The 18,335-nt window shown below is 38.4% G+C and overlaps 2 protein-coding genes across 4 annotated transcripts in view; both read right to left on the bottom strand.

Moving 5' to 3' along the window:
* Window positions 1-1,895, bottom strand: part of LOC306841810 (uncharacterized protein) — a 79,021-nt gene extending 77,126 nt beyond the window's left edge. The window contains exons 1-2 of the mRNA XM_079371812.1: window positions 1,878-1,895; window positions 114-182 (exon numbers count right to left, since the gene is read on the bottom strand). Coding sequence (XP_079227938.1) covers window positions 114-132 — 19 coding nt within the window. The 5' untranslated portion in view covers window positions 133-182; window positions 1,878-1,895. The remainder of the gene's footprint in view (window positions 1-113; window positions 183-1,877) is intronic.
* LOC306842038 (uncharacterized protein) overlaps window positions 1-18,335 on the bottom strand; it is a 44,613-nt gene that overhangs the window by 10,839 nt on the left and 15,439 nt on the right. For all 3 annotated transcript variants that reach the window (XM_079372053.1, XM_079372051.1, XM_079372052.1), the window contains exons 3-7: window positions 16,741-16,819; window positions 16,489-16,542; window positions 15,728-16,357; window positions 15,556-15,630; window positions 12,935-14,119 (exon numbers count right to left, since the gene is read on the bottom strand). In XM_079372053.1, coding sequence (XP_079228179.1) covers window positions 12,935-14,119; window positions 15,556-15,630; window positions 15,728-16,357; window positions 16,489-16,542; window positions 16,741-16,780 — 1,984 coding nt within the window. In that variant the 5' untranslated portion in view covers window positions 16,781-16,819. The remainder of the gene's footprint in view (window positions 1-12,934; window positions 14,120-15,555; window positions 15,631-15,727; window positions 16,358-16,488; window positions 16,543-16,740; window positions 16,820-18,335) is intronic.

The raw sequence follows: 18,335 nt of genomic DNA, 5'->3' as shown, positions 1-18,335 counted from the left end.
AGTGTCTTGAGATAACGCCTGTTATGAATTGACGCTATACAAATAAAGATTGATTGATTGATTGATTGATTGATATGTATACAGAGGATAATACAGAGTCTGACTGAACTCACCTGCTGCTGAAGTCGCCATGATGTCAATCTGCTGTGAACATCAGGGACTCATTCAAATGGAAAGAACAGCTTGAGAACCTGAGAAACAATTTAAGATATTTAAAAGGGGAAGGATGTACAGTAGAACATTACCGTATTTTCCGCCCTATAAGGTGCACCTAAAAACCTTAAATTTTTTCAAAAGCTGGCAGTGCGCCTTATAATCCGGTGCACCTTAAATATGGATCAATATTGAGGCGCAACAGGTATTGCAACAACGGTAAGCAGCCGCGGATGTAGAAGAAGTAGTGCGCGATGCATGCTGGGATATATAAAACGGCGTTTCATTCCACCCATGGTTATTTTCAAGAGGAAGACTTTGCCAAAAGAAAACTTTCCGGCCGGCGTCGTCATCAAAGCAAACTCAAAGGGATGGTTGGATGAAGAAAAGATGAGTGAATGGTTGAGAGAAATTTATGTGAAGAGGCCGGGTGGCTTTTTTCACACAGCTCCGTCCCTATTGATCTGCGACTCCATGCGCACGCACATCACCGATTGTGTCAAAAAACAAGTGAAGCACACTAATTCAGTGCTCGCCGTCATTCCGGGTGGATTGACAAAAGAACTCCAGCCGCTAGATGTTTGCGTCAACAGAGCATTCAAAGCTAGACTGCGAACTGCTTGGGAGCAGTGGATGACAGAAGGCGAACACACGTTCACCAAGACGGGGAGACAGCGCCGGACGACATACGCCACTATCTGCCAGTGGATCGTAAATGCCTGGGCTGATACATCAGTCTCAACTGTGGTCCGAGCTTTTAGGAAGACAGGAATTGTCACTGAACTGCCAGACAACAACAGCGACATTGACTCGACTGATGACAACTTTGATGAGGTGGAGCCGGGCGTGTTGGATGCCACACTCGCCCAGCTGTTTAATTCGGACACTGAAGAAGAAGAATTCGAGGGATTCGTAGATGAGGAATGAACTGATAAAGTGAGCTTTACGTGTTTCTTTTGTGTGTTTACAGTTGAACAAGGTTGGTCATATTGTGAATATGAACATTAACGCGTAATATTTGAGTTATTAGTTCTTAATCAATAACTGCTTTTTTTGAGTTATTGTTTTACACTATTACGAGTGTTACTATATTGTGATTGCACTAACGTTTAATTTACCGTAACAGCATCAAAATGTTTTTTACGTGTTTACTGAGTGGAGGAAAAGTTCCTCTCCACTATGTGAGATAAATGTTGCACTACGTGTTTTACCTTGCTGTTGTTAAAAGATAAACCGTGACACGAAAATACCGTACTAATACGGCAGAAAATAATAAAACAGTTGTTTATTCAACTTTAATCTGACTGTTTTCATCATTCAACATTTTTCATTGCAACATTCCCTTTAGCGCAGCACCGTCCAATGGATGCATTACGTAAACCAAGCCTCTACTGTAGCGGTGCGCCTTATAATGCGGTGCGCCTTATATATGGAAAAAGTTTTAAAATATGTCATTCATTGAAGGTGCGCCTTATAGGGCGGAAAATACGGTACTCATTAGTGAATAGATCAATAAGAGCAGACATTATTCAAAACAATTCCTGTAATATCATTTAATTAATGTACCAGTAAAGTAGTTTAGCTCAAGTGAGAAGGAAGGTAGTAGGAAGGCATATCAGCAGACTAAGTTTTTATTACAGTGAAGAAAAAGAAAAGTTCAAAGGCAAAACATTAAATTAACTCTTAAATCAAACAAAGTCGTGTTGAAGGCAGCACAGCCTCACCTCTCTTTCAACAAGACCAAACTTATTCTGGCTTCATAGACTTATCCCATTAACAAATGGGCTGCAGCTGGATGTAACATAACTCAAACTTTTCCCTGAACCCTGAAATCATTCCACAACACACCTCCTCCACCTCCGGGGACTCAGGTCTCTGAACCACTGATCCACTCCAACAGCCTTCTCTCCCGACACCTCAGTCACTGAAAGAGATGTAAATAAATCTTTAAGAGACAGAACCCCCACAAAGCAGCTGGACCAGACTCTGTCTCTCCCTCCACCTTGAAGCCCTGTGCTGATCAGCTGTCTCCAGTCTTTACAGAAGTTTTTTCTGTCCTCAAAAAACCAAGAACAACAGGACTTACTGACTTCAGAACCATCGCCCTGATCTCTGTGGTGATGAAGTCTTTTGAGCGCTTTGTGCTTTCACACCTCAAAGACATCACAGACCCCGTCCTGGACCTCCTATTAAATCAATCTGCTAAATACCCAGGAAGTGCTGGGCCACCCCTTTAGAAGCAGGACCACATGGGGAACTGAACAAAATAACAATTAAAGGTAGGTATCCGATAAAGATATAAACAATGATATTGTTCAAATCCTGAAAGTAAATAAAAATAGACTGAACTAAATCAAGACGTGTGATTACTTTAACTTACTTCATACTTTGGTGTGAACTGTACCTTAATGCTTACACAAACAAACACAGGATAGTAAATAAACAAAGGTGAATTATTGAAAAATGAATAACTTTAAAGAAAGGGAGTTCATGTATATTAACTTAGGTTTGGGAGCAGGGCCACGCCCTAACCACACCTCCAATCACCTGAAAAGCCTACCGACAAGATCCTCCATTATAATCATGACCTTAGCATATATTCATTCATATGATCTATCATTAAATACTGTATCTAATACAGATGTGGTTGTGGCATGGTCCTTGCTATTGAATAATGTGATTTGATATGGATGAAGATTTGAAATAAATTAATTCTAAACATTAAATTGCATTTGTTACGTGCCATCGTGTGTGTGTCTGTGTTGCAGGTTCGCGTTGGAGGTGCCGCGCAGCGTGTTTCAATCTGGCAATCAGGATGTGAGATATAAAGGAGGAGTCAGTGGAGCTGTGCGGGGTGTGCTGCTGTGATGTCCCTCGTTTTGAGCGGATTGTTTTGTGTTCAACTTTTATTGTTTGTTAATAAATACTTTTGTTTATAATCTTAACCGGCGCTTTATCGCTTCCCTTCCGGTATGTATGATTTAGTTATTAGTTTGTGTTGCTTCTGGGCGCCCTAGACAGCTCGGAACGCAACACATTCTACTAGTAACTCAGATAGGCAATAAATAAAAACAAAGAAAAAGTAACTCAGAAAAGAAAAACTCTACTGTCAGTTTTCCTCAGTGAAAACATCATCTATCTTATAAATACCCAGGAAGTTCTGGGCCACACCCCTTTAGCCACATGGGGAACTGAAACAAAATAATGATTAAAGGATAGCAAGTGCAACAACAGACAGTTCACTCCAAACCAAATATAAATCTGCTGCTGTAATAACATCTCTTCCACATAAACAAAGCTAAAAGAATTACTCTCACATGGTTGACACAATTAAAAGATATATCCACAAATTTATCAAGATGAATGAATCCATAAAAATATCAACGTGGAGGAAGATTTGAGTGACAAGAGCAGAATAAGTGAAGAGTCTCACTCACTTTGTCCCAGTTGTTAATTAATTCATGGCTTAGTCCTGGGTATTTATTCCCCAAAAATATATTAAACTTGCAGAAAACACTGAGAGCTCTGATGACAACATATCCTTTAATGAAATTCTACCTTTTCTTTTATATTACTCTTACATGCTGTAGTTAAAGTCAATCACTGTTTATATTTCAGTTACTGTGAAAGGATCTTAACTGCAGACTCACAGAAGGATGTTTGGTGATTTCAGTTAATGTTCACCTCGTAGGCCTCTTATCTGCACGTTTTATCAGTTCGGTCATTGGAGAAGGCGTTGGTTAGATTTGAAATGTGTGTAAAAAATGTGCTAATGACCATATCACACCACCATCCAAAAGGAGGCAGCAGAGGGATACGTTCATTGTACTGACATAAAGAGCGAGTCATGCAGCGTCACTGGATCACAGCAGGTTTGTAAAGATGGATCAGTCAGAGTTTAATTATTTGAGCACGATTGCCCCCTCCCCCGTCACTCCGCCCCAGGATTAACTGGGCCTGAGCACGGTGACCTCTTTCACATAACGTAATACTCATGTAATGGGTAAATATAACATAATGGCACGATCCTATTGCAGCTAAGTTAACAGAAGCTCATCACCTGCTGTAGTTAACTAGTCTACTATTTCCTAGAACTCAGAGAGCTACCTTCTTACCTACCACTAGTCTATTATTTCCTAGATGACAGGAGCTCACAATAAAATCCTCTAACACCTAGACCTAGACCTGAAATTTATTGAACATACCAATACAAATCAGAAAAGTCAAAAACATAAAAGGAAAAATAAATGTTAAACATGAGATTTCAAAAGTTTAAAACCAAGTGCCTGAACTCCACATTTTTTCAAAGGTTTAGGTATCTGAGACTAAATCCCAAAAAGGTGAATTTTATGTTCAGGCGATGTCGATCTTGATCAACATTTTCAAAACCTCTATATAGCCAATCTGTCTCAAACCCCTGAAAAAAATAATTTATGTGTGTGCCTGTGTGTATGTGTAGTCTGTCTCACAGATGCAAAGGCACCTAACAAATATATGCATGATGGATGTTAAAGCAATGAAAAGCAGTTATGATTATATGATATATGCATTAAATGATAAACGGATCAAAAAATAGCATAACAAATTCATCAATTGCACAATTCTTCCTGATATTTTCAACAACTCATTTAACTATTTAAAGCGCTTGACACACTGATGGGAGAAGCTGCTGTGTAAAGAGTCCATCAGAAATAACTAATCCCATTCAAACACCACCAACGAAGCATCAGGAGCAACTTGGGCTAAGTGTCTTGCCCAGGAACACATCAGACATGCTGCTGCAAGAACTGGGGATCGAACCCCGAACCCTCCAGTTCAGAGACAACCAACTCTATCAACTGAGTCACAGCCGCCCCAATACTGAGGATGTGAAGAGCCAACGGGTCAAACATAAGATAGATAGATAGATACTTTATTGATCCTGAGGGAAATTCAAGAAAGGAGGTGACATAAGGCAAACAAGTGTGCAATATTAAAATCAAGTATACATGTACGTCTAGCCTGAACCATGTTGTAGACTATAGCCCCATTTCCACCGAGCGGTCCGGCTCGGTTCATCTCAGTACAGCGCACATTTTGCGGCGTTTCCGTAGACTAATCCTGGGAAAGACTTCCAAATAACTGATCCATACCGTCCCACTTTTTGGGACCCTTCCGTTGGGGTGCCAAGAATATCGAGCCAACCTGAAAATGTGGAGCTTAACACTGCAGTCCGTTGATTGGTTGAACGAATCGCCACTTCCCGTGTGACATCGGCAAACAAAACTCTGCCGTGTTTAAACCATTGACTCTAATACGCAGCTGGTTGTTTACGTCTGTATTTGTAACGAATTGTAACTAATGTCTTGTGTCCTGCATGTCTTGTATACTGCTACTGGATGCCCTGAATTTCCCTCGGGATCAATCTATCTATCTATCTATCTATCTATCCATCCATCTATCCATCCATCCATCCATCCATCCATCCATCCATCCATCCATCCATCCATCCTCCCTCTCTTCGAGGCACACAGCCTTCCTTGAGACAAAGCTTGATTGAGTTCTTGTAATAAAGAGTCACATGCCAATGACAAAGGCTAGGTTTGTTAAAACTAAAAGACTGAGTTAAGATACAGACACTACAAAATCATTACTACCTTATAATCCAACAGACACTTAACTTTGTTTAAAACAAATATATTCTTTGACACCTTTTTTTCACATGAGCTATGATGTTATATTACAGGATATCTTATATTCCATTTCTTTATAGCACTAGTTAAAATGGTCAGGTAAAGTTAATATTTAATCAGTGACTCTCTACTCTAAACTTTAGACTATGATGGTAGAAACAATGTGAGATCACCTTATTGCATGCCACAACCTATAAATCTCAGTTAATAATCACATCTTTTCCAGGAGCTCCTGAGCTCTCTTAGGTTCCTGTGGATCATTGGTGGACAGCCTGCCTCAACAACCCCCCCTCATATTTTGGATTTTATTGCATTTGTATACATTATTATCATTACTATTGTTGTACTTATATTTATTATTATTTTTAATACTTTCATTGTTGGCATACTGTGCATATGACAAACACTTTGAATTGAATGTCAAGTTCACAGTATTTTCAATGTGTTCCCTAATTCAAAGTTAAAAACAACACTTTAAACTGATGTCAACCTTTGAGTCATAACTTACCTGGTTGGTGTTGCTGCTGTCTGAGGTTGTTGGCCTCCCTTCACAGATTTAAAAGAAGCTTGACCACTTTTGTAGTTCGTACATTAACTTTGAAGTCCTGAATAGTCAGCGTTCACCTTAACAACAAGAAACAATCATTATTTACTTGTTAATCCATGACACTGCTTTTCTAATATTAATGCAAATTTGTTTGTCAGAATTTATATTTCTGTTGTGTTTACTCACCAGAAGAGTTTGTCTTTGTCACCAGGTAGCTGTCTGAAATAATTGACTCACCTGAGACAACCTTTCCTTTCAGCAGAATGGGCAGATTTGATATCCCTTTAACGCCTTAGTTAATGTTTAATCACCCATCAGTTTTAGTTCACAGAGAACTTGAAAGCCTGAAACATATCCTGCTCCACTCTTTACATTCTTAAGCATAGAGTACATTACTTTACCTCAATTACCAAATACACAAATCTATATGTTATACAAAAAAGACGTTATAATAAATTCAATGTTATCAGAAATTGATGGTTTTAATCATGTTGTATTAAGTTTCTATCAACAGCAGGTTTATAACTTACAGTAAAAGGCAGACGGCCCTGCCACTATTTGAAGATCCCGACTAAAGTACAAACACAGAAGCCAAACTATGCACCAAACTAAAATTCACTGACTGCCATTTTAAAAGAGTCCAGCCTTATAAACACCTATATGACTCTAAGTGTATGCTATATATATATGTAACTTAATCCCTTCACATTGCCCTCAAACCACCCTTTTCTGAAACATTAAAGAGAGTGAGACATGCTTAGAGCACTGCTGTTACTAATCAACAAAAATAGCACAAACTGAGGAAGGAGAAAAAAAAAGTACAAAATAAACATGGATGCTTACCCTCTCGTTTCCTAGATTTGTCTTTGTCTGGGAAAATAAATTCCTCCATGTATCGGCTCTGAAAAGTTTCCACCTGTCTCCAACATTACCAACATGTCGTTGTTTCTATCTTCATTTTTTTCAACATCACAAGAAACACTCGCTTGCACATAAATACTCACACATACAGAGAAATTATATTTAATATATTAAAGATATATATATATATATATATATATATATATATACATAAAACCTTTGAATACATCTCTTAATGTTAGATCTTTCTGTTTAATATAAATCTCCTGTCGCTGTTTAAAAAGCTTGTAAAAGTTCTGTTGCTGTTATTTTGTACCGTTTTGATACTTCGTTGACAAGAAGCTCCCTCCACACGCCACTCACACGCTGTGAAAACGATTCACGTAAAAAAATATACAGTATATTACTAAAGTACTTTATTCACTAACAAAACCTTGATGAAGAGAGACAGCAGCGAGATAAGCAGCACTGTGCAGAGAAATAATAGTTACAGTATGTAACTCAAGTGTGTTAAATTAGCCCCTAACAGCCTTTGTTCGTTTGTGTGTGTGTCTCTGTGTGTGTGTTATTAAAAAATAATTAAAATAAATTGGCTGTGGCTCTGACTCATGGGCAAAGAAGAGTCTGTGAATGCTTTCTGTCTGTGGTACTTTAAGTTATGTAAAATGTTGTGAAAGTAACAGTACTTTTACTTGGATAGAATATTTTAAGAATCTTTACACATCTGCTTAAATTAGTTTAATGTTTTATAAGTAATGTTTATTGTATTCATCAACCGAGCATTAAAAGAAACGAATTTATATCATGGTTCTAATGTGATAGAATAACCTGCAACACTACCTCGGTCTTTGTTTCAACGGCGCCATCTTGTGGAGCCCCTGCAGAGTTGACTCGGTCACCCCAGAATGTGAATCCAGTCTCCCGTTAACTAACTGTCGATCTGTCACCAATTAAAACACAAATGAGTTTTTAAAAATGTGGCTCTGTAATTTGTATGTTGTGTAAGCTCAAAAATATTCACATTTACTTTTGTAACACACTGAGTGATAATATCGATAGTGTTTAATATTAATATAAAGAGTGATCTGTCAAACGGACATTATTTTTTAATCAACCTAGCTTGATTTTTTTCATGACTCACGTCGCGTCAGAACAAATCTGAGTGGTATCAATGAGTTCACTTGAAAATAAAAGTTGACTAAAGGTTTCTAATGTAGTTTCTTTAGTTTGTGCCGCTGAAATCATGTTTAAATTCCCTCTTCAAGAAGGTTGAGAGGAGTCGGTGGGGGAGCTGGCTGAGCCTGGATCAAATGTGCCGGTTGATCATGAAGTTAGTTGGTCGCAATAAAATTCACCGGCACCGATTTCTGGAGGGGGGTTGTTGGACAGAGTGGACACTTGACTTCCTGATATGTTTCTGCTTTGTTGTTTTTACTTTTAATTATCAAACGTGTTAATAACCACATATGGATGAGAGCAGGTTATATATTCTATTTATTCTGAGAGGCAGATGGACAGAGTGGTACCGACCGTCCTCACCTCCCCCCCTCCTTCCCCCTTCAGATGGATCCGTCCATGCAGCGTCGAGATCAAGCGGGAAATAAAGTAATAATGGTAATATAACAGGCAGAGAGGAGTTTATTAATTATAAAACTTTAATGTATAATAAAGAAAGAGAAGAGTGCTAAGGTGGAGTGACAAGCTCAGAGTGACAATGAAGGAGAATCTTGAGCCTGGTGAATGAAAATGTTTAAAGATTAAACAGTTCTGAAATATCATGTTAATTATGACAGTGAAAGAAAATGTCAAGCAAGCTCTATAAGTGATAACAATTACAGTTCACCTGCAATAACATGAAGAGTGGTAGAAAAATGTTTTATTACTCTGACAGAAAGGCAGCAGCTCCTTCCCTCTGAAAAGCTTGACTGTAGGACTGTACTTTTGGTCTGTTAGATGTCAGATCACATTAAGTAAGAGTATTACTTCCCATGATAAAGGCGACACCTGAAACTGTTATTTTGTTGAGATTCAATTCTTTTTATTATAACAGACAACGCCAAAACACCCAAATAATCCCTTTTAATATTTGATGTTCATTTTATGAATAAACAAAATGACTTGAATATGTCTAACTATAGTTAACGAACTAGAAAAAATAAAAAACGTATTTTACAATAAAAGACACATTTTTCAAAATACAAAGATCACGACACCTGAAATTACTAAGATTGTACCAACAATAATTGGAGCTATGGGGACCTTGTGTTCAAACAAGAACAAGCATGTTTTTATAAACAGGGCGCCCTCTTGTGGCATCATCTATCTTACAATCGCAACACCAACAGTATATAAAACAGCAAAAGATGACACCATTTCAGTTATATTAAATGAAACAATTGAGTGAGTCAGATCAGCTTGGGAAGCTGATGACCTGTCAGAAAACATTAATTCAGCAACATCTGCATTTAACCCTAACTTCTCCGTTTGCAACATGAATAAAGGATTATCTTATCTTAAACATTTTCCTTTCTGTAAGGACGTCAAGGCTAGAAAACATGAGATCCCTTTTTTTATAGCAGTGGCAATTTTGGACAGAAAACAAACCTTGTGTGCAGACTGCCTTTCACTCCGAAATGCAAAACGTAATTGTTGTGTCTCTAAAACTAGAGCTTTAGGTTTCTCAGAGCCTTGTTTACAATGAGCCCACTACTGATTGATTTACATAAAAACTGGACATAAAAAGTACAATTTAAAAGTCAACTTTACAAACTAAACTTTGAAAGATCTGTTTGTTAATCACTCTGTAGATAGTGTTCATATATCTTTTGGTCTGTTAAATGTCTGATCACATTAAGTAAGAATATTACTTCCCATGATAAAGGTGAAGTCTGAAAATGTGTTATTTTGTTGACTTTTTTGATTATCATAACAGACATAGAACAAAGAAAAACAAGTTTGAAAACAAAAAAATAACCAAATAGTCTCTTATAATACTTGATGTAAATTTTCTGAAAAAACAAAATGACTTGAATATGTCTAACTATAGTTGACCAACTATCGTAAGAAAAACATATTTCAAAATAAATCAATCATTAAACCTGAAATTACTAAGATTGTAACAACAATAAATGGAGCAATGTGTGTTAAAACAAGAACAAGCCCGTTTTATACAAAGGGCGCCCTCTTGTGGCAGCATCTCTCTTACAATCTTAACACCTACAGTATATAAAACAGCAAAAGATGACACCATTTTATATATATTGAATGAAGTTGAGTGAGTCAGATCAGCTTGGGTGGCTGATGACTCGTCAGAACATATCTTCAGCAACGTCTGCATTTAAACATTTTCCTTTCTGTAAGGACGTCAAGATCCCAGTGTTTGGTTTAACGAGTGACCCTTAACTGTTGACTTTAAACTGAATCTGTTCATGGATGCCAGTGATAGTTCTTCATTGTAGTGTCAAAATACACTCATCAGATGTGTTTTTTTGTATTTAATGAAAAACCAAACAAAGACAGTAGCAGCCTTGGTGCTTTCGGCTGAACGTCGCCAGTTTACAGGGTCCCTTGTTAAAACATGTTCCATTTAGTTTTAAAGGTCTACACGTCAACTTTGAAAGTATGATTAACCTGTAAGAACACTTTTTTGACATGCATGTTTGTCTCTGTGAAGGAACAATGACACATCGTAAAGATGAGAATTTTTGGAGTCTTGACGAATTCCAGCTTAGTCGCGAGTCGTGTACTGTAGTATACCAGGGTCAACGAAAGCTGATATTCCCCTTTCGACCAGCTCCTGGTCGTCAATCGGCTGGTAGCAGAAAATGAAACCTGTTTGATATTTTGGTCGCCCTACTGGTGGCATACCCTATGTGGTCCAGCAAAAACACAAAACAAAACAGACGGTGTCCAATCAGCAACGTCATAATCCAGAGTTGATGGAATCTTCAGAGGATGGTACATTTGCTTTTGTATTTTTCTTTCATTTCATTTATTTCTTGTTCGTGCTTTTTCCTCAATTTCTCTGTTTCTTCTTTTAGACGTTCTTCATTTTCTTCTTTTGTTTCATTTATTTCTTGTTCGTGCTTTTTCTTCAATTCCTCTGTTTCTTCTTTTAGATGTTTTTCTTTTTCTTTTGACAGGTTTTGTAAAAGATTGTAATCTTTGCCACTTCTCTCTTCTGCCTCACTCAGTTGTCTTCCTTGTCTTTGCTTCAACTCGCGCATTTCCTCCATGTGTCTCTCTGCCATTGCATCAAGGTCCTTCATGTATTTCTGTCTGAAATCATTGAGTTCTTCAGCTTGTTTTCTGGCCTCCACTTCATACTTCCTCTTCATTTCCTCCATTTGTTTCTTGTAGTTTTCCTCCAATTCTCTTTTTTCCTTCTCCTCCTGTTCTCTTCTGTGTTTGTCCTCTTCCTTTCTTTTCTTTTCATAACTCTCTCTTTCTTGTTCATATTCATCTTTGAGCTTTTTAATTTTTAATTGTTGCTCCTGTTGTCTCTGTTCTTCTTCTTGTGTTCGTTTTGTCCACCATTCTCTTCTTTCTTTCTCCCAAGTCTCTTGTTGCTTTCTCATCTCTTCTCTGGTCTCCTCCAGCTTTTTGTCAAAGTTTTCCTTTGATTCTGATTCTGATTTTATCTGTTTCTCCAAAGCTGAGAGTTTTCTTTCCCATTCCTGTTTCTGAAAGTGTTCCTCTTGCTCTCTTTTCTTGTTTTCTTCTTCTCTCTTTTGCTGTTCTTTCTTTCTCTCCTCACACGCCTTGTTGATCAGCTCTTCCTTTTCTTTGAGTTGTTTTTCTCTCAGTTGTCTCTCCTTTTCTATTTCTATCCTCTGTTCTTCCATTCGTCTTTCCTTTTCTTTCATTTCTTCCTCGTGTTTCTTTTGAAGCTCATCCATCTCTCTCTTCATCTCTTCTTCCTTCTCCTGCAAGAGTCTCTTCATTTCTTTCTTTATAGAAGCTTCAGCTTCTTGCAGCATCTCATTGGTGTAGCAGCTGCCTCCATTAGAGCTCACCATTGTTTCAATCTTGGTTATCAACTCACTGACTTGAGTTTTATTTTTGTCATCACAGTTATCAAACACGTGGTATCTTCCTCCACAGTCAGCAAGTAGCTTTTTAAAGGAATCATCACATCCCTGTTCAATGAGTTCTTCAAAGGATTTGTTAGCTTGCTTTAATGAATCTCCTCCAGTTAGAAGAATGATGGTAAACTTGTCAACATTCCTCCCAAAGCCTTTTTCGATGAGTTGTAAAGTCTCCTTCTCCTCTTGTGTAATTCGGCCAATGCGTAACACCAACAGGAAGACATGTGGACCTGGAGCCAGAAGACTGATGCATTTAATCATCTCTTTATGAACCTCTTCATTGGATAAAGTTGTGTCAAACAGACCAGGAGTGTCGACCACAGTGACTGGACGACCGTTCACATCACTTTGTTCTTTCTGACAAAATTTGGTGACTGATGTTAGGAAAAATTCAGCTTTAAATTTCTTTTCTCCGAGAATGGTGTTTCCTGAAGAGCTCTTCCCACTTCCAGTCTTCCCAATCAGCACAATCCTGAGACTCTCTTGACTCAGCTTCTTATCATCATCTGTGAAAAAAAGAGGGCCATATTCAATAATGAAAATTGTACATTCCAGTATAGATACTAAACAGTTTGCATAATTTATATTTAGAAATTAAAATCAATAGTACTCACAGATGACTGGGACTTTTGTTTTCAGGTTCTTCAGCTCAGTCTGCAGTGTTATGTTCTTTTCAATTTGGACAAGTGCAAATGTTTGTGTTGTGAAGATGAATGATTTGGATTTATCTTGGTGCATCTTTTCCACCATGTCCAGCAGCTCTGGGATCTGCTGCTTGTCCCTGATGTTTACAACCAAAGATCTTCCTCCACAGCTCTGAAGAAGCTCCTGGATGGACTTGGTTTCATTTAGAAAGTCAACAACAGCTGGAGCTGAAGGATCTGACTCAACAGTGAACAGCAACACAGTGATGTCATTGAATCGACTCCCAAAGGTGTTCTTCATGGTCTCCAACAGTCCCTTGTCTTCATCAGTGAGTGGACCCACAGGTAGAACCAGGATGAAGGCATGGACACCCTCAGGATCACAGAGAGAGATACACCTGAGGGATTCCTTCATCACCTCCTCTTGAGGTTTTCCATCCAAAGCAGGAAGCTCCACCAGGGAAACCCAACGTCCACACACCTCTCCCTCATGTTTAACACACTCTGATGAGCTGGAGACTGAATGAAGGCCTGTCTGACCTAAAATGGCCTCAGCTGCTGAAGTCTTCCCTGCTCCTCTCCTCCCACACAGAACCAGGTTCAAAGCTGTTTTCATAGGACCAGACTTTGGGGCAATCGACTCCTCAGTGAGAGTGAGAAAGGTTCCTTTGTTTTCATGAACAGTTGTCTCAATCATTTGCATTAATACATCACGGTTGTTGTCAGCTATACTGTAGTGTCGTTCTCCACAGTCTTTAATGAGACTTCTAATAGAGACTCCTGTTTTATCCTCCTCATGTGTGCTGATGACCATTGAGTGTTTGAAAGCATCTTGACCAAACAAACTCAGGATGAACTTCAGTGTTTGTCTTTTCTTCTCAGTGAAATCAGAAGGTTTCACTAACAGCAGCACGACATTTGGTCCAGGAGGACAGAGACTCACAGCCTTCTTCATCTCTTCTCTCAGCTTCTCCACAGAAACACTGAAAACATCTGGAGTTTTCACCACTATTAGAGGCTTTTCTTTCCATTTTCCACTCATTTGTTTGGTTACGAAAGGCTTTTTTATGAAGCTTGGGGTGTGTTGTTCTTTTCCAGTGATAAAGTCTCCAAGTTTAGTTGTTTTGTCGTCCGTCCCCAACAGCAGAATTCTGACTGCAATAAAAAATATAAAATGTGACATGCAGAGAGACATCATCATGGCACATGGTTAAACTAAAGCTTACATTCTGTTTTCTATATCTTTCAGTGGTTTAATGAAAGAGAAAAACTCATCATCTTCATGTTGGTTATTAACTAGCTTCATCAAAACTTATGTCTGTGTATGTTTGTTTATACCTTCACAGTTATTGATATATATTTCTAGAGACGTTAAATCAAAACCAGACAATTCCAGCAGAAATTGTGAGGGTGGTTGCCGTCTGTGTATGTGTTTCTGTGTTATACTGCAGTAAGACTGTTTAACTGTAGTCAGCTAACAGCTAAGACAGAACTCTGTCCCACTCAAAATATGATGTCATCACTCTAACTCTGAACACCTGCTGCTCACTGATTGGTTGACATTCAGCTTTGATCTGCCAAACTGCCAGAACATTCTATCAATGTATTTGAATGGGCTTACCACTGCTCGCAAAACCTCAAATATCTTAAAAAATAAACATGGTATCACCAATCCGTTTGGACTGTGAGCGACAGCACAAATAAGCGCATGTTTCGATGTATTTTATTTTCATCTAGCATTCAGACTGGGACCACAGTGGCAATTTTAAAACATGAGTAAAAAATGTGAAATTCTGGACATCAGTTGGAGTGAGAGTCCAATGTGTGTGTATGTGGTGCGTGACTGTCAAACAAATGTCTCCCCTGGGAGACTGAAACATTTTATTGTTTTATTTTTTGCTTTATGAGTGAGAGGACACTCAGAGCTTTCTTTTGATATATTTTGTTTGTTATGTGCGAGCAACAATGGCCTCAGGATGGCGATTTACAAATATGTTTCCAAAACTGAACTTTTTGGCAGTTACACTCGAGGATTTCAAATTTTGCCATTCATTTTCAATGGGTCAAATTTTTGTCGTTTAAACTCGATTTGTGTTCAAACCACGTGACCGAAGTTTCCACAAAGTAATAGCACCCATGTCATGACCGAGCCGCTCGCAAACGCTGTGGGAGGAGTAGCGCGCAAAAATTTGAGGATATGATAATAATAAGAATATTTACAATAGTAGTAGTGTGGTTTGCCTTTCAGGCAACCACCCTAATAAAATCTGGAAGTAAAAATTTCTTGTTTGCTTCCTGTTATAAATTTTGAACCCCTGGCCACGCCCTTTAAGGAAACTTAAGCTTTTATTCTCCAAGTTATCTATGCTACAAAGACCAAATTTGGTTCTCAATGAATAAAGACTTCGGGAGAAGTTCTTTAAATCTGTTCCCTGTTTATGGCGAAAAAAAGCATTATTTTAAATATCCACCTGTCTCTTTCTGCATCTCCATCTATTCCTCTTTCAGCACAGTTTTGGAAGTAAGCTGTTCAGTTTCTGTCTGCTAAAAAGACTGTTTTTCCTTGCCACTGTAATTTACTTTGTACTTACTTTCTCCTGAGGGACAGGGTGTCACCATGTTATCCTTGGTAAAAAGACTTGCCAAATGACCTATAGAACTAAGACCTGTAAAAAGATGACATCATTGACTTACAGCTTCCTGTTCTCATGAGATCAGTTATGATTGTGAGTTTAAACACTTTGATTAAAACAGATCTCTTACCAGCAGAAGCAACAGCCTCCATGATACTGAGCCTTGTTTCCTTTTGTTGAATTCTCTGAATGTCATCACTGGCCTCCATGAACACTTCACAGCTGACGTGCTCTCCATTGTGCTCCTTCACAATTTGACCCAAACGTGTCAACAGCTCTGGAAGTTCAAGGATTGTCTGCTCTAAATATCTGTATCTACATTCTCTGATCATGTCTTTTAAGGGTTGATTTTGTAAATGTTTTTTGATATCACATGATCCCTGCTCTCTGGGTGTTGATATCAGTATCAGTGAATGATCAAAGGACTGATCACTGAACTGTGTAAGGACTCTGCTCAGTCTCTGTTTGTGTTGATCTGTGAGGTCCTCAGGCTGGAGAACCAACAGGAACACATGAGGTCCAGGTTTAGACAGTCTCACACACTCTGTCACATGTTCTGTCAGTTTGTCTTCAGAGATGTCATAAAGCAGATCTGGAGTGTTGATGAGAACTATGTCTTTTTTCTTTATGTGTCTCCTGACTTTCAAAACGCTGTCTGGTTCTCTCTCAGTGTTGAACAGAGTCTCTCCCAGTATGAAGTTAGCCGCTGAACTCCTCTCAGACCAGCTGTTCCCCAGCAGAACAACCCTCAACTCAGACACTGTGGAAAAAAAGAAGATTTTAGCCATCTAAAGCATCTGTTTTTTTACTTTATTTTGGGTTTGATAACCTACTTACAGATGTGATTTAAACACAGAGATTGTTTTCCAGATTGATAGAAGTTTAACTTACTGTCAGGTAGCAACCATCCCATACTCCGAGAGCGTCTCCGGGTACACAGATCATCTGTGATCGAAACATGATGGGTGTTTACAGTCTTACAATGAAATTTCAGTTATGGACAAACACGAGACATGTCTGTGTTAAGAATGATATATTTCTTCAATACCAAAATCATGGACCTGCTTAAATATCTCAGAATAATCTCTTTTTGTATCTATAAATATGTAAACAGAGGATAATACAGAGTCTGACTGGACTCACCTGCTGCTGAAGTCGGAATAATGTCTGCTGTGAACATCATGGACTCATAAAAATGGAAAGAACAGCTTGGTCTGAGAATCTAGAGAAACAATTTAAACTATTTAAAAGGGTAGCTGTAAGGTAGCAAATTACTCATAAGTGAATAAATCAATGACAGCATTCATTATTCATAGCAATTCATTTAATACACATACTAGTAAAGCAGCTTAACACAAGTGATTAGGAAGGGATTTCATTAGACTACATGTTCATGTAAGTTAACAACAAGAAAAGTTCAAAGGACACTGTAGCTGATTCTCAGCCATGGATCAGGGTCAAGCAAAATACACACTTTTAGGCTAATGGAGTGTGAACAAAACCACAAAACACTTTAAAAACACTAATAAAGCACAACATTGTTCTATAGAAGCCCCAAAGGTCAAACTACGCATGAAGGGAAAGTCAATTGAAACTGTAGAGAGAGAAAGTTTTTTTTTTTTTTTCATGAACATCAGGGATTTATTTTTGCAAAAATTCGCAGCATTTGTTTACACTAATTTATAGGGCAAAACATTTTAATGCAAGGTGGGCTCAATTTTTTATCAATCAAAAATCTGGATTATATGTTTATGGAGGAAAGTCTGGAGATGAAGTTTAGCAAGATTGGCTCCCATTAGGAAATAAAACCCTGAGAGTGGATTTAAGAAGGTTGAATAAGTTTTGTAGTTTTTAAAAAAATATATAGTTAAGGACTCTCAGAGAATCAAAAATGTTCTGCTCTATTGGGGTTTCAGTTTGATGTAAGCTGCAAAGTATCAGCTTGTATGGTTCATTTGTTATGATTTTTTTAAAATTTTCAATGGTTCCTGTAGCGCCACCATCAGGAAAATCAGCACACAAAGCAGATTGATGCAGTTTGGCATAGGTCTGGACCTTTGTGCAAAGTTTTGCAAATTTCCGTGTATGGGAACATGGATTTCTTTCGAGGAATAATAATAAATAAAATAATAGTAATGCTGGCAAAAACAAATGCGTCCAGCAGCTTTGCTTCTCGGCCCCTAATAAGGTAAATTAACTCAAAGGCAGCACAGCTTCACTTCTCTTTTAACAAGATCAAACTTGTCCTGGCTTCATAGACTGCCACTTTACCAAATGGGCTGTAACTTGATGTAACATAACTTAAATGGTGAGTAAAAACTTCTCTCTGAAACCAAAGAAATCCACATGAACCCTGAAATCACTCCACAACACACCTCTTCCACTACAGACTGTCCACACCAACAGCACTCTCTCCCGACACCTCAGCGACACCTTTTTCAGTCACTGAAGTAAATATGATATTCAAGTGGGAGAATCCCAGCAAAGCTGCTGGACCAGACTCTGTCTCTCCCTCCATCTTGAAGCCCTGTGCTGATCAGCTGTCTCCAGTCTTTACAGACATTTTTAACACTTCATGGAGAAATGCCACGTGCCAGCCTGCTTCAAGTCCTCCACCATCATCCCTGTCCCCAAAAAACCAAGAACAACAGGACTTACTGACTTCAGACCTGTCACCCTGATCGCTGTGGTGATTTGAGCTTTGTGCTTTCACACCTAAAAGACATCACAGACCCCGT

This window comes from Symphodus melops, assembly GCF_947650265.1.
Source record: "Symphodus melops genome assembly, chromosome: 1".
NCBI classification, from domain to species: Eukaryota; Metazoa; Chordata; class Actinopteri; order Labriformes; family Labridae; genus Symphodus; species Symphodus melops.
The sequence above is the reverse complement of the archived record's forward strand: the minus strand, read 5'-3'. Positions and strand labels throughout refer to the sequence as shown.